Genomic DNA, 17,382 nt, shown 5'->3' on the forward strand with positions numbered 1-17,382 from the left:
ATAGATATCTTGAACTTGGGCAACTAGAATTTTTTGTGGTAAAATATATATAATAAAATTTGCCATTTTAACCATTTTTAAGTAATATTAATTTACAATTTGTGTATCCATCACCACTATCTCTTCCCAAATTTTTTATCACCTCAAATAGAAACTCTGTACCCATCGAGCAATAATGTCCCATCTTTCCTTCCACTCACAGCTCCTGGTAACGTCAAAACCAGTTTCTGATTCTGAATTTGCCTGTTTAAATATTGTATATAATGGAGTCACACAATATTCGTCCTTTTGTGTCTTACTTATTTCACCTCGCATATATTCAAGGTTTATCCATGTAGCATGTATCAGAACTTCATTCCTTTTTATAGTGAAATAATGTCCCATTATGTGGACATACTGCACTTTGTGTATACATTCATCTGCTGATGAACATTTGGGTTGTTTCTACCTTTTGGCTGTGAACATTGGCATACAAGTATGTGAATACCTTTTTTTCAGATCTTTTGAGTATTTACCTAGGAGTGGAATCACCAGGTCATTTGGTAATTCTATGTTTAACTTTTGGAGGAACTGCCAAGGCTTTTAGCACAGCCCCTGTTCTATTTTACATTCCTACCAGCATATATGAGGGTTCCAATTTCTCCACATCCTCACCTACACTTGCCTTTTCCATTTTGTTGATTATAATCATCTTATTAGATGTTAACGTAGTATCTTATTGTGGTATTGATTTGCATTTCTCTAATGACTAATAAGGTTGAGCATCTTTTCATATGCTTATTGTCTATTTGCATATCATTTTTGGAGAAATGTTTCTTCAAGTCACTTGCTCATTTTTAATGGATTGTTTTCCTTTTATTGTTGGAAAAATACTTTGCATTTTGTCTCAGTGTTGCTATTTTTTCCTCCATGCTTATCTATAGTAATCATTTCCTTCTTTAAATTTACATATTACTCAGGACTTACACTGTATAATCTTTTTCTTATATCACTGGTTTATTTTTATTATATTTTTTTCTGTATTTTATGAGTGAGTTTTTTTCCCCTTTTGTATTTCAGACAAAAGAGATACTGTCTTCTGCACAATTCCAGATCCTGTATCCCAAATCAAAGCAGCAACTTTAAAGCAGACAGCTTTCAAAATACAAGTAGTGTCATGGCATGACACTAGAAAATTTAGAAAATTTTCAATGATAATACCTAAAAGTTCACATCAGAAGAACTGGAATTTAATAACCAGTGTGAGAAACATCAGTAAAACAAAATTACAAGGAAACTCAATTCAAGAGAAAAGTCATGAATATAATTTGGGGGACATATTTAATCTGAGCTCAAACCTTTTTAAACAACTGATAGTTTCTAAAAGATAAAGACTTCATAATGATAATACAAATGGTAGGAGCTTAAAGCATAAGTTTGCATCAATTGATTGTTTAAAAGGCAATTTATAAATGAAAAGTAGTTTGTTAGATATCGGAAAGGATGCATTTATATCCAAAACCTTACTTACTAGGAGCAATTTGCATGTTCAGTCATAATGGAATCTGAGAAAATTCATATGAGGGAAAAACATGAAAGTAAACTATGTGGTATAGCCTTTAGCTGGAAACTAATCTTATCAGCATCAAAGAATGCATACTGGAGAGAAACTTTATGAATGCAGTGAATGTGGGAAAGCTTTTAGTCAGAGCACTAATTTAATTCAGCATCAGAGAGTTCATACTGGGGAGAAACCTTTCAAGTGTAATGAATGTGAAAAAGCCTTTAGCCATAGGTGCTCCCTTAGAAATCACAAGAGAATTCATACTGGAGAAAAGCCCTATCTTTGTAATGAATGTGGGAAAGCTGTTAGCCATATTTCAGCCCTTACTCAACATCACAGAACTCATACTGGAAAGAAACCATATGCATGTATTGAATGTGGGAAAACCTTTAGCCGGAGCTCACATCTTATTGAACATCAGGGAATTCATTCTGGGGAGAAATTCTACCAGTGTAAGGATTGTCAGAAAGTTTTTTGCCACAGCACATCACTATTCGACATCAGAGAACTCACACAGGAGAAAAAGCATATGAATATAATGAATGTGGAAAAGCCTTCAGCCACACCCCAGCCTTCGTTCAACATCAGAGAATTCATACTGGAGAGAGACCCTATGAATGTAATGAGTGTGGCAAAGCCTTCAACCGGAGTGCACATCTTACTCAACACCAGAGAACTCATACTGGGGAGAAACCTTATGTCTGTAAGGAATGTGGAAAAACCTTTAGCAGAAGCACACACCTTACTGAACATTTAAAAATTCATTCTGGTGAGAAACCCTATCAATGTAATGAATGTCAAAAACTTTTGCTATAAAACATCACTAATTCGACATCAGAGAACTCATACAGGAGAGAAACCCTACCAATGTACTGAATGTGGGAAATCCTTCAGTTTAAGAGCAGCCCTTAATAAACATAAGTGAACACATACTGGGGAGAAACCTTATCAGTGTAATCATTGTAATGAAGTCTTTTTGTCATAGCACATCTTTAATCCGACATCAGAGAACTGATTTCAGAAATGAAACCCTATCTGAGTAATGAATGCAGGGAAGCCTGTAGCCATAGATCATCACTTACACCTGAGCACTCACAGTGGCAAGAAATTCCAGGAAGTTTCTTTAGACAGAATACTTGTTCATTCAATATAATATTTGTACTGAGAAGAAACATTGTTCTTGCAATTAATCTGAAAAGTGTTATCATTGAGAGAACTTAAAATGGAAATATCTCCAAAACTGAAGTTTTTTTTTTAACACATACTTATTTTATTTTCAGAGGTAATTTATTACAAAAGTATATATTTGATTATAGTAAAATCCATTTCAGGTATACAAAAATTATATTGGGGTGATGAAAATTATTTACTGTATACATGATCTTATTTTTTTTAGTAATTCACATGTTATTTTTCACTGTTAAACTTACAAAGGGTTTGAATTTTAAAAGCTGAGAAATTTGATTATTAGCCATAAATACACAGATATAATGCCTTATTTCCCCATGTATAAGACACACCATTTTGGGGCTTGAAATTAGAAAAAAATGTATTACATAAAGTTATTGAACTCAAATCTTATCATAAAATTCATAGAACTCCTCATCACTGTCAGAACTCCCATCCATTAGCTTGTCCTCACCTATGTCTGATGTTGAATCACTGTCTTCAACAATGAACGCAAAACAAGCGCGAAAAAGCAGGAAATATAAAACCCCCCTACAACCGCTGTGTAAGACGCACCCAGTTTTTAAACTCCAATTTTTTTTTAAAAAAGTGTCTTATACATGGGGAAATAGGGTATGCATTATTTCCCAGTATTCATGAAATATTTTTAAATGGACTATGTATGTGCATATAAAGAAAACCTTGCCCTGACCGGTTGGCTCAGTGGTAGAGCATCGGCCTGGTGTGCAGGAGTCCCCGGTTCGATTCCCGGCCAGGGCACACAGGAGAAGCGCCCATCTGTTTCTCCACCCCTCCCCCTCTTCCTCTCTGTCTCTTCCCCTCCTGCAGCCAAGGCTCCACTGGAGCAAAGTTTGCCCGGGCGCTGAGGATGGCTCTGTGGTCTCTGCCTCAGGTGCTAGAATGGCTCTGATTGCGGCAGAGCGACGCCCCAAGATGGGCAGAGCATCGCCCCCTCGTGGGCATGCTGGGTGGATCCCGGTCGGGCGCATGCGGGAGTCTGTCTGACTGCCTCCCCGTTTCCAGCTTTGAAAAATACAAAAAAACCCCAAACAAACAAAAACCCTCAACTAATTATCTCTGAAGGGAATGTTCAAGCTGTTTAACTTATAGGCTGATTAATGAAGCTGTTAAAAATGGCAGAGAGGAGGAAAAACTAGGGCACTGGTCCCCAACCTTTTTTGGGCCAGGGACCAGTTTAATGTCAAAAAAAATTTTCATGGACTGGCCTTTAGGGTGGGACGGATAAATATCATGTGACTGAGACAAGCGTCAAGAGTGCGTCTTAGACGGATGTAACGGAATCTGGTCATTTTTTTTTTTTTTTGGAAGCATCCAAAATATTTTAATAATAAAGAACTAAGAGTAAATCTTAATAATCTGTTCCTAGAGTTCAATGGCTAACTTTAGAATTTGAAAATTTAAGTCAAAACAGTTTTCATGAATACAAGAAAAAGTAAAAACAAAATACAATCATCTAATTTTCCAAATACAATTATAAGTTTTCAGATAACATGGTTATTTCACTTTTAGAACAAAATATAAAAATATAAAGAAACAATTTATGCAAATATCAAAAGGATTCAATTTCAGAAAAGTGACTCATTATAAAGTGATAAAAAAATTAACTATAAATTTTACTTATTAGCATCCTAAATCACATTGGTTTGCTTAAATGATACAAATAGACTTTCTGCTTCTTTAGTTTTTTTTTTTCCTATCCACTTTAGCAATTACAGCCCAACGGTCATCCTGCATTTTCCTCATAGCTCCAAACTTCCGTGCAGATCCAGGGGTTGTTAGAGATGAAGGGGTCTTTTCCGGTGTTCTGACACAAAAATGAGAAGTTGTTGAATAATTATTCTTGCTTAGGTTTTTCAATGTCTCTTCCTCAGTAACCATGCTCAAGAGATCAGTAGATTCTGAACTATCTGAGTTAATATCAAACTCAAAGACCATTTTTCTCTTTTTAGTATTTTGTTCAATGAGTACATTCCTGTTTTCTCTTTGTTGAGTTTTTAGTTTTGTTGGTGTCTTCACAGTGCATGCCTTTGGTAGTGGTGTAGAGAAAGTACTTTTGGCAGATGTCCACAAGTAGTCCTTTTTATCTTTGGGTTTGCCGTGATCAGCTGATGTAAAGTTTTGAGATATATTTTGTAAAGGAGCTGCTTTAGAATCAAATTTCCAATAACTAGTTTCAAGTGTTTCCAGAAAAGATGTCTGTGTTTTCTTGTCACTTTTTTCTTTGAGAGTAACTGTGTTTTCTTTTGTCTGTCTTTTGAGGTTTTCTTTTTCTTCTCTTTCTATATCAAGTTGTTTCCTAGTAGATGAAAGTTCAGTTTTGAAGTTGGATAATTCAATCTCCAAAGATGCTTTCTTTGATGACTGTTCTTGTTCTCTATTCTTACAAAGTCCTAATTCTGAGTCTCTTTCTTCAATGATTTTATCATACTGATGTTTATGTTTTTCCATACGTGCAACCATTTCAGCTATTTTATGTTGACATCGTATATCAATTTCTTTCTGTAATCTTACAGCGTCATCAGCTATTACTTTTGCTTTCTCAGCCTCTCCTAAAAGATTTTCTGATACCTTCTTATCCTCAATTTCTTTTTGATAGCTGTCAGACATTTCTTTAAATTTTTGTTTGCACCTTCTAGTTCTAACTCTAATTTACTGACCTTTATCTCATAAACATTCAGTTGCTTGCTTTCTGCTGTACCCTTTTTTTAAAGGCCTTATTCTCCTGTTAGAGTTCTTCAATAGTCTTGATTTTATTTTCAACTTGTTTCTTTAAATTGTTACACTTGTTTTCTAATATATTCATTTGTTTATCTTTTTTCAATACTTCACATTCAGTGTTTCGAACATTTTCCTCACTCTTGTCCAATGTACATTTAACTTCATTTTCTTTTGCTTTAGTTCTTCTCTCACAGATTCCAGCTCATTCCTTAATTGTGTTTCTGTTTCTTCTAGATTTTCTATTTGCTTCAACATCCTTTTTCTTCCTTTTTGTTATTATTAATATCTTCTTGCTGTTTATTGAGTTCTGAGTTCATTTCACTTGTTTCTTGTGCTAGTTCTTTGTTCTCCAGTGAAAACCTGTTGTAGCTTGCAGTTAGTTCAGTATTCTTAAGCTTCTCATTTTCAAGCTCAGTTTTCAGTTCTGTAACCTGTTTTGGATACTGCTATTCACTTGTCACAATGGCAGTTAATTGTGTTTCCAAATCATGTACTTTTTTCTGTCTGGTTTGGAGAAGTTCGTTAGTTCTTGCTCTGTTCCTTTTAATTCTTCAACAGTCTTCTCAAAGTGTTTCTTTTCATCTAAAAGCTTTTGATTTTCTGCTAAGATTTTCTTCAATTCTTCAAGTTCTACTTCTTGGTTATTTTTAAGCTTAGTCATCTCTTCCAGTTCACTTGATTTCTCCTGAAGCTCCATGGTAAGTATTTTCAATTGATCTTCACTTTTTCCAATCTCTGATGTTCTGTAGTCAGTAATTCTTTCAAGTTGCAGATAGTAGTATTAAAATCAGTAACCACAAATGATTGAGCAGCTTTAGCTTTATTAAATTCTTCCATTTGAGCTTCTTTTTCTTCAGTGAGCTGGTATATTTTTTTTGTCGCTATCTGCAAATCTTCCTCTAAACTACCTTTTGAGCACTCACACTTCTTTGCAAAGACATTTTGCAATCTTCTAGTTCTGATGTCAGATGATCCTGCTTCTCCTTTGACTCCTTTTAAGTTTTCATTCTGTAATTTTACTTTTCCTCTTAATTGATTAACTTTATCTCTGGATTCCTTTAGCAGCAATGTTAACTCTTTTATTTTCTTTCTCAGTGTTTTGGAGCAATAGCAGCAATACCTGCTTTTCCTTGTCATTTACTTCCTGCTTGTATTCTTCTTCAAGGTGTTGGATTTTTTTCATAATCTTCCTTTAATTTAAAACACATTTCTAGCCTGGGATTCTCAGCTTGCACACGAAGTTCTTCAAAAGCCGTTATCATTTTCTCAACGTTACTATTTAGATCCATATGAACTTGCCTAGTTTCTTCCCGTTCATGTTCATATTTCTTTGTCTTCTCTGTAGATCTGGTACAGGTTTCTTTCAGTAAATTGCATAAATGCCTTGTAGCATTATTCTCTTTTATTAAATCTTTATTTTTTGAAGTTCTTCTAATTTCAAACTTACTTTTTCATTTTCAAGCTGTAGTTTCTGAATGGCTTTCCGCTGTGCTTCAATTATCTTTCTGTTTTCTTGCAACTTATTTTCTTTCTGCTTCAGCTCAGATTCTACATTCACTTTCCACTTCTTAATCTTTCCAGCCTCCTTATACAATTTTGAATATAGTCTGCTCATTGGCTCTGATTTCTCAAAATTAGAGTCTTTTAGTCCTTCCTGGTAGTGACAACTGTCAGAATTATCAACCTGTTCAAGCATGGGCAAAAAGTTAACTTTTTGTAAAGCAGCATCTGAATTAGTATTTCTGTCATTTTTGGAGAAGGTAGTCATTGCAAATGGAAAAGCAGTATCATCTTTAATTTGTTGAAATTCTTTGTTGAAGTTCTTGAAAAAATTAGCCTCTCCTCCCAACGTCTGGGGTTTCACCGTGGACACCTGACTGCTACCCAATCTTGGTGGGACAAACAACTTAAAAGGCTTCTGCTTTTCCATTTTCTCTGGAAGTCAGGATGACCTTGAAAGTCCACAAGAACCGCCACCTGCCACCCAGGAGGGCCCCAAAGAGAACCAATGAGAGCTTCGGCCTCCGAACCTCTGAAAAGGCGGGAAACTGCTCTGCTTGTGCAGCCAGCAGGCACAGTGGGGGAAATCTGGTCATTAAAAAAAAATAAAACATCATTCAGACTTAAATATAAATAAAATGGAAATAATGTAAGTTATTTATTCTTTCTCTGCGGACCGGTACCAGTCCACGGCCCGGGGGTTGGGGACCACTGCCGTAGGGGATAGATCTCAGCTGCATATGTGAGATCCATGTGTAAGCATGCGTGCTAAACTGCTGAGAGAGGCTCATTTGGAATCACACATAGACTTTTAAGTCTAGGTGTTGGAACATTACATTTTATTATATGATGGAGATCCACAACTCTAATTCCAAAAAGCTCTTCGTGGACTTAAAATAGCAAGCTTCCTATAAAAGAATTCTTTTAATTCAATAGTGTTAGTAAGAGAGTATACAAGCCATTAAATTTGATTAAATCTACATGAGAATTGTGAGAGATTTGTGATCACTCCTGAATACTAAAATCAGTTTACCAAATCTCCTGAAAACTCTAACCCACCAATTCATGGGCTTATCCTCCAGAACCTAATAGATGCTAAATAGATAGGTCATTCACTAAACAAACACTTCTTGTGCTCCAGCTGTCAAGTTAAAAGGCACAGTCACAGTCTGTAGAGAAAACAAACACGTAAACAGAAAACGTCGTAGTGTCCTAGGAATGTTGAGGAGGGTAATGCAATGGCATCACATAGGCCCAGTCCACTCTGGATTGAGTGTGGCTTGGACAGGGACATGGAGGACTTCCTGGAGGAGATGATGTCTTGGTTGACTTGTGAAGGGTAAGCAGAGAACAAAGATTAAGGGCATTCTAGGCAGAGAGAACAAGGAGGCAAAGGGACTCAACATTACAGTCTGAAAACCCAAGGTAACGCTTATGTAACAACATTTTTTTGGAGAAAAAAATAACTGGCTCCTTGATGGCATCACCTTTATGTCCTCCACAGCAGCCACTGGAGTGCATCTGATACTCAGGCGGTAAATGTTCTGTTGAAGAAACCAGAAATCCAAGTAAAGGGAAATGAATTTTCCTTGAGCACTGTGCTATGCTCTTCCATTCTCATTTTTAACATTTTTATATTGACACAGAATCCCTGCAATACTGGCAAAATTATCCCTATTTTACAAATGAAGTTCAAGTTGTTCAGTTTGGTTAATAAATGTCAGCCACCCCATAAAAATTATGCGTAGGTTACATGATGAGGATTAAGTGAGAATGAGTAAATGAAAGATCCTTTATAGATATGAATTATTATTACATGTATCTAGGATGTAATACCTATGGTTTCCTTTGTCAGAGGTTAAATATGGTATTAGAAATAGTGTATTTTGGCCAATGTTAGGAATGTAAAGTGAGTTATGGTAGAAATAGTAGAAATAACAGAACTTCTTAAAAACTTCACTTCTTTTATTAAACAAAAAGAACATCCATAGAAATATTAATGCTAAAAAAATGGCCTTATGTAATTAAACACAAATGATTATTTTCATCTGTTCTTAATCTCTATCCCTGGATTGTGTTTGTAGCTGAGAAGAAAAGCATCTTTGAATAGTAGGAATAAATTGTAATATTATCCTTGGCCATCCCCTTTATAGGAAGAGGTGGTCTGAGGTGAGGTTTGACAAGGATCCCTGAGCAGTGGCAAATGGCTTGGCTGGTTGACCTGAGGTCTGAAAGGATTAAGATTGGTAAGTTGTCGACAAGGAAGTCTGAGCAAGAGGCATGTGTGTGGAATTGTGCACAGATTGTAAATTTTTGTGTCTCAGAAAGAATCCTTTGCAAAAGAAGTACTCAACAGCCAGATGTATTTTACAAGATGACTCAACGAGGAAATGTCTGGTGGGCTCTGCTTTTCCATGTCAGTGCTTGTGCAATAGGCTCATGACTTTAGAAGCCATGCTTGTAGGGATGGAGATGTGACAGTGCTACCTGAAGGGTCCAATGGCATGGTCTCAACAAGGGTGATCTAGCTAATGTTGCTGCTGAATGCCTGGAACTTAAGCGGCAGAGACTAATTATCTGTGTGATGAAGAGATCAGGCAGCCAATTATAGCAAGTTGATTATAATGGGCAGTTTCCACCCTAGAAGAAGTGGCGATTTTTCCTCACTGGAATTGACAGCTAACCTACTTATGGGTTTGCCTTCACTGTCTGCAGTGGTTCAGGCTGCATCATTAATTGAGAGATAGCATCAGATCCCACAGGGTAAGGGCTCAGAACTACAAGACTGCTTCTACCCTACTTCAGATGCCAAACAAGTAGTGTAGGGTCGATGCCGGACCTGGCCCTTCCCCTTCCCCAGCCACATGGCACCATGGTCATGGATCCTGACTGCATGGGATAGAGGGTAGTAGAACTGTAAGGTTTTACTAAGAACAATGGAACTGAGTCACCAGATATGTATCAAGGAGGGACAACAGAGAATGCCATGTACCCTTCCCTCTGTCCCCTGCTCACCTGTTTGCTTGCACAGAGCCAAAGGGTTTCACTTGAAACTCTTTCCCAGGGCTTATCTATTTAGGCTGCAACCCCACCTAGTGGGGTGTGGAACTTTTCACCAACAGACCATCACCAGTGTTGCCCCTGTATGTAAGTAATAAAGGCTATGTCCGCTCCATCTGGTCCTCCTTGTGGTTACTTTGAGATCTCACAACAACACCAGGTCAATTTTCTGGGTATGGACCTCTTGCATTACAAGCAGGTCCCCAGGTTACCCACAACTTCTGTTCAATTTGACTACAAACCAGAGGGTTTCATAACTCCTCAGTTTCTATTAATTTGCTAGAGAGGCTCCCAGAACAGAGAAACACTTATTTATGTTAACCAGTTTATCAAAGGATGTGACAGGGGGATACAGAAGGCTATCCAGATAAAGAGCTACACAGAGCAAGGTTTAGGAGGCCCCTGAACACAAGAGCTTCTATACCTGTGTGTCACCTTCCCAGTGTAGATGTGCTCACCATCCCAGAAGCTCTCCAAACCCACACTGTGAGGATTTTATGGAGGCTTCCTCACATAGGCATGATAAATTTACTTAATTTCCAGCCCCTCTCTCCTCTCTGGAAAATGAGGGTAAGGGCTGAGAATTCTAAACTTCTAATCGTGGCTTGATCTTGTGACCAGCCCCCATAGAGGAGTCATTCAGGAGCCCACCCAGAGTCACCTCATTAACACAAAAGATGCTTTTAATGCTCTTATCACAAATAATTTACAAGGGTGTTAGAGCCCTGTGTCAGGGATCAGGGTCAAAGACAAATATTAGAACAAAAGAGGGTACCAGTGCTCTTATCACTTAGGACATTACAAGGGGTTCAGGAGCTCTGTGCCAGGAACCAAGAGCAGAGGCCAATATACATTTTCTATTATCTCGGAAGCCCTAATCACTATTCTACCTGGATCCAAACTAAGGGCAACATAGAATAGCTGCTCTCACCATCAGTCCCAGAGTCCCTCTTGTCCTTCTTTCCCCACAAACTTAGGCTGTGCTAGACAAGAGGTCCTGTGTCCTGTAACAGGAATGTGAAGCTATGACTACAGGCTGGTGTTTAGTCTGTCATGTCAATAGATGAGCAGGCACAAAAGTGAGATAACTGGGGGGGGGGGGGTGAACTCTGACCCCAGACGATCAGATGGTTTCTATTCATCTCTTCCGAGTCTTCTATTCTTTATCCTATAAAAGCTTCTTGCCTTCTGCAACATTTTGTAGTTCTGTGAATGTGTTCCATGAAGTATTAAATAAAGTTTGTGTATTTTCTTTGATAATTTTTTTAACAGCCCTAAGAGAAATTGGAGAAGGAGGGCTCGGGCTGCTTCTGGTGCTCGATCTTACTCCTTTTCCAAAGTGAAAACAGTCCAGATTGAAGTGCCCTATTAGTGGAAACCACCACCTTGTGGGGCTAGGGCTTTAAAGGAACTATCTCAGGGCACCCAAGCAGGATCCTCTCTGACCCACCGGCTTCCATGGGCCCATCCACAGCCAGAGGCTCCTGCATCAGCACCTGGAAAGAGGATGTGCCCGGGCCAGCACCCTGATGCCGAGGGGCACGAGGGGGCCAAAGCAAGGGAGTGCTGGAGGCTATGCTGATGGCACCCGCCTCCTCTATTTACCTTGAGTTTACTTTGCTCTTCTACAAGACTTACAGGGCGAAATGTTATAGGTCATTGGCTTTAGACTTTTCTCTTTTCAGAAAAAAAGTATCGAAAACTATGTTTTCCTCTAAACACTGCATTTGCTTGCATCCCACAAATTTTGATATATCCTCATTGTCACATAACTGACCTGAGTACTTTCTAATTTTCTTGCAATCTCCTCTATGACCAGGCTCTCACTGCCCATTCCTAGCTCCAGTGGGTGCCTGTGCAGCAGGCCTTGATTGCCTTCACCCGGGCCAGGTAGGCGGTCAGGGGTCAGGCCAGTGCCACCTCCCTGCAGTCCCGCCACTGTGTGCTCAGCCTGCGAGGCAACTTGCTCTCCTTGCAACTCTCTCTCTCTCTCTCTCTCTCTCTCTCTCTCTCTCTCTCTAAAGCTGAGCAGGGCAGGGGCCCTCTGCATGCATCTTGTGCTCCTGACTGATGGGATCCGCTTTGTCCTTTCCTCTCCCTTTAGTTGGGTTCCTGCTCCATTATGTTCACAGCACCTGCAGATGTTTCTTGACTAGCCTCTTTGGCCTGCTGCTAGGACTTGACGAATGCCCTGTGGGAAAAGAGGGACGGAAAAGAATGAGTGGGTGGCTTATCTCTCTGTGCAAGTCTGGAGAAGTAATTAGACCAGGTGTCCAAAGATACCCAGAGCCAACAATGGCCTCACTCCCGGGTGCTTTTTCTCCGCCCAGCGGCCACCAGCCTCAGCTGCAACATCCCAAGACCTTGACTTTCTGCATGTGTTGACTGGTGAATCATGTTTCCACCTCTCACTTTTAGCATGGGACCTGCAGCCAGGGAGATCTCTGTAGGCCTGGCGGTGGATGAAGGAGGCAGGATTTAGATTCTAGGTTGTGTCGATTAGAATGGGGGAAAATAAATTACTTAAATTTGCAAATCAAAATGCTGATAAAAAAATTAAAGTAAAATGAAAGAAAGGTAATAAAGATAAAAAGGCAGTAGAACTAAAATATAAATAGAAATTCTTATTTTAGGAAAAACTTAAAAAGCAATTCCATAACCATTAGCTAACCTAATCAAGACACACACAGAGAGAGAGAGAGAAGCAAAAAGACAAATGAAAAATGGCAAAGAGACTGGGTCTCAGAAGCAGGACTGGTGACATAATTTGTGTGGCTCAATGCAAAATGAAAATGTGGGTATCCTTGTTCAAAAATTAGGAAAAAGGTGCTTTGAAAGATACAAAAATGTGTTTTTCCTCCCTTCTCCTGTGGTCTTAGTGTTTTTTCTTTTCTATTGAATGCTATTCTAATGAAAGGAAAATTTATATTAGCATAAATATTACTTTTCATCTTTATATTGTGCAATGTCAGCTTTAAGCACAACATAACAGCATTTAACTTAGATGTACGATAACCAAAATGAAACAAGTTGTGTTTTGTAATTCACTGATACACGTGTATCTTGTTCTAACAGAAAAGTAGGAATGTGGCATAAAACAAACTTGTGCCTAACCAGGCGGTGGCGCAGTGGATAGAGCATTGGAATGGGATGCTAAGGACCCAGGTTTGAGACTCCGAGATCGCCAGCTTGAGCGTGGGCTCATCTGGTTTGAGCAAAGCTTACCAGCTTGGCCCCAAGGTCGCTGGCTCGAGCAAGGGGTTACTCAGTCTGCTGAAGGCCTGTAGTCAAGGCACATATGAGAAAGCAATCAATGAACAACTAAGGTGTCGCAATGCGCAATGAAAAACTGATGATTGATGCTTCTCATCTCTCTCTGTTCCTGTCTGTCCCTGTCTATCCCTCTCTCTGACTCTCTGTCTCTGTAAAAAAAAAACACCAAAAAACCAAAAACCAACAAACTCGCATTTTATTTCACTTCTCTATATTAATTAGCACGTTCTACCAACACTCTCCCTTCAGATTCCTCTTGGGTAAGGACTGTGAGGAAAAGGAATTCTGTGTTGCTTTATATTTTCCTTCTGTGTTATAGTTTTCAGCATGAATAAATGCAGGGAAGTAACTCAGTAGAGAAGAACACACCATGGTTCCTGGATCACTTGCGTTTCTCACAATGCCATTGCTTCTTTCTGAGTTGGAAAGCGAGTATCTGGTTCAAACAGAAAGCATGGCCTCTTGGGGCTGTGAGCACCCCCCACTTACTCAGTTGTAGATATAACACACTTATGTTTTTTGAGACCCACTAAATTCCAACACAGTGAGTGAGGGTCCACTGCAATTCTGTGTTCATGAGACATTGTGAACATTATATGTAAATGATGGCAAGGAATGGCAGACATGGATATTGTATGTATGTCCTCTTCTCATGCACATGCTCCACTCTGTCATCCCATTTTGCTTACAAAACAAGCATAAAAATAAAATCATTAAAATTTTCAAGGAACAGCAAAGCATTAAACCAAGCACAGCCCATTTGAGCTCTGGGCTGTTTGACTGCAGTGGTTGCGCTCCCGTGAACCTAGCCTTGCTCGGAAGAATATGCACAGCCCTGTGCAATTAACGGTCAATTTACAGATGGATCCCTGCTGCTTAGCAATCAGGCGCTGCAGGTCTGGGTGCCTCCTGCCTGCCTGGTGAGCAGAGGGACAATCGGCTGCTAGCGTGATGCTCCTGTTCTTCACATAGTGGGTGTCCTAGAAAAAGCTCTGGGTAGGCTCTGGGCTCTGGGGTGTCCTGTGACACCTGTGACTACTGGCACGTGGCCCACTGGGGAGCTGATTCTCCACTGGCTGATTTGTTTTGTTTTGCTATTTTGGTTAGTTGGTAAGGTCAGAGCAGGGGGGAACAGGTAGACAGGCGCTGGGCATCAAGGACAAGGGACATAATGCAAAGATCCCATCCAGAGGGCACCAGGCTTAGGAAAGTCAGTAAAACAGGAAAATGAGGGGAATCCCGAGGGTCTCTCTCTGTTATGCTTTCCCGCCAGCACACACTGGGCAAGGTGGCTGTGATGACCTCACACGGACAGAACAGACTGCATGTCCAGCGACTACAGTCTGAACCATTTGGGGAGAATGTGTTCATGCTGATTAATTTTGATATGCAGTTTTCCGAGGCCTTTGATTGCCTATTTTCCTCTTTTGAGAACAGTTGGCAAAATGGTCAATTGAGCAAATGCTAAAATATTTGTAAAAATATAACCAATGGCTACCCAGTGTCCAAAGTGATTTGTCACTGGTGTGATCTAGGTTATTATCTAGAATCACAACAGGAATGAATATTGCTTTATTTCTCCACTGTTCTTGGCTTGCTCTTAGAAAATAAAATGAAAAAATTTAAACATTTTGGCATGAAACAGTTAAAGCGGGACTTTTGTCTGGCATGTCACATAGCCAGTGTCTTAACATTCCTTTATTCATTATTTTGACACTTGCTCATTTAGTTCCTGTTATGTGCACTAAGGACTCAGACACAGTCTCTCCATTCCTTGTGGAGTTTCTGTTCTATTTAGGGAGACAGACAATAAAAAAGCTCATGAACAAACGGGCTGAAGAATTTGGGGAGAACAGCCTTGCAGAGACGGAGGAGAAACAGGGCTTTGGGAGAGGGACTAGCAATTGTAAACATCGTGAGATGGAAACCAGCTCGACATGTTCAGGGAACATAAGCAAGGGTCCGAGGGAGCAGGCTAGGACATGACATTAGGCTTGGCGACTGAACATCGCAAGCAGTTTAGGTGGTTTCCTCGGAGTGATGGGAAGCCAGCGGAGATTTTGAGCAGTGGAGCGCAGTGACCCCATTTCCAGTTTTATAAGTTTGCGTTGGACTGTGTAGATAATAGGTTGCACTTGTGAATGGAAATCAACAAGATGAAGATTAGAGCCAATAGCATGGCCACATTGATCAAATCTGCAAAATAACAGATTGTCCACTTTTAAAAGGAGACCAGAATGTGTACCAGTTCCGTACTTTGCTGAGACTCTTCAGCTAGTAGTTGCAGATTACATTTGAATGTATATATGTGACAAAAATAAGGAACCATCTAGTACTCCTGACCACAGAACCCTCGCCAAGGAGGGAGGAAGAAAAGAGGAAAGATGCGATGCCAGCGGGTCTGGCCGGCGGCGGCCCTGTGGCTACGGGATGCAGCACAACCCTCTGGATGGCCACCAGGGGGCGAAAACGAGCTTAGCCGCACTTCTGGCTTCTGGTTCTCTCCGCTAGGACAAATTGATCTTTCTTTCCCTTGGCCAACTTCAGCCGGCTTCAGCTGCGTCCCAAGCTGCTGATGGAAAATGAAGTTAACGAATTCTTCCCCTTCTTCTGTAGATGAACTGGAACAGATTCAAGCACGGAGAGTTACAGAGATCTTGGGGAGGCTGCTGCCCCTGTTACCACATAGGAACTGGTCTTTTTAATTTCACAGGTTATCTTTTGGATTATATATATATATAATGTATGTTTGTGTGTCCTCATTTTACTGGACTTTTTTTTATCAGCATTTGACCAGTCCCTTCTATCCTTTATTGTTCTACATACTAAATTGAAACTTTACTGAATAAAAACACTCTCTAAAACATGATTAAATGGTCTATGCCACATGCACTTGAGCTGAACATGAGTCCTTTAACATGGAATGTCACACAAGTTGGTATTTCTAATTGTATAAAACTGTTTATGTAGTTGTTTTATAGTACACAAAATGTATGATGCTAGATTTGTAAACAATGTATTTGAAGACATTTTTAAAGCATAAAATTTTAATAATCTGTTTCAGATATACAATACAAAAAATAATTGCAATTTTGTCTGCATTCTAAATAAAACCTGAATGCTAACATCAAAATTGATGATCACCTCAGAAGGTGAAATTCGAGAAGCTCTACAGAGATCATTCAGTGATTCCCAAAGGAGTGTGCTATGGCTGTGTTGAATAGAACAGTTCCGCCTTGTTGGGGGCTGACCTAGGCACTGCAGAAGGGCTATCATCTCTGGATGCTGGCCACCAACTGTCAAAAGTCCTCTCTAGTTCCTGCAAAAACACAAAATGCCACGCCCTCTTCCCCATTTCCAAAACCTGCCTGTGGACTAGTGCTGCCTGTGGTTAAGAACCATTGCACCTCCTCATTTTTATCAATGGCTAAATGGCTAAATTAAGGCCCAGAGAAGGGGAGGATCCTGCCTGAGTCACGGGCAAGACATACAGAAAACAATCAGAGACTTACTGAAAAGTTACTACACAGAGCTCAGGCATCCTACTAGAACCTGGCTGGGGCGGGGAGGCGGGGAGAACAAGAAACACAAAACATGGTCTCTACTCTCCAAAGGAGATAGGAAGAGAGTGAAAGCAGTAATATTTATTGGGAACCTATGGCATTCTAGCACTTTCTAAACATCTTCCTGGTGTCTTTGCAGCAACCCTCTGAGAAAACGGGCTCATGGAGGTTAAATGGGGACAGAATTTGAACCTCACAGTTACCTTTTCACTATTACCTCTCCTTGTGTGTGCAACCATAGAAATGAGAGGTTTTAAAAATTATGCAGAAATTGAGAAAAGCTGAGAACGTGTCCTGTCAATGTCAGACGAGTGCTCTCTCTAAGGGCCGTCTGGTCCTGCTGGCAAGTGTGACTGTTTCCCTTACCACTCGCCACTGCTTAGAGGCCAGACTCTGCGACGTTTGAGATTCAGTTGAAAAACTGAAAAGCTGCAGAGTATTTTGGTGTAGTAAATATGTAAGTGATTTCTATCCCATCGAGGGGATAACCACAAAGATTGTGGATCTGTTGGCCTG

General features: G+C 39.8%; 1 protein-coding gene and 1 pseudogene across 1 annotated transcript; one reads left to right on the forward strand and one right to left on the reverse strand.

Moving 5' to 3' along the window:
• Positions 1–1,471: 1,471 nt before the first annotated feature.
• ZNF883 (zinc finger protein 883) lies at positions 1,472–2,528 on the forward strand. The gene is given in 3 exon segments (XM_066362762.1): positions 1,472–2,034; positions 2,037–2,340; positions 2,342–2,528. Coding segments are annotated over 3 exon segments (894 nt in total). The 5' UTR covers positions 1,472–1,631.
• A 1,852-nt stretch (positions 2,529–4,380) lies between these two features.
• LOC136391229 (synaptonemal complex protein 1 pseudogene) lies at positions 4,381–16,658 on the reverse strand (annotated as a pseudogene).
• Between the last annotated feature and the right edge of the window lie 724 nt (positions 16,659–17,382).

This window comes from Saccopteryx leptura, chromosome 2 (genome assembly GCF_036850995.1).
Source record: "Saccopteryx leptura isolate mSacLep1 chromosome 2, mSacLep1_pri_phased_curated, whole genome shotgun sequence".
Classification (NCBI taxonomy): domain Eukaryota; kingdom Metazoa; phylum Chordata; class Mammalia; order Chiroptera; family Emballonuridae; genus Saccopteryx; species Saccopteryx leptura.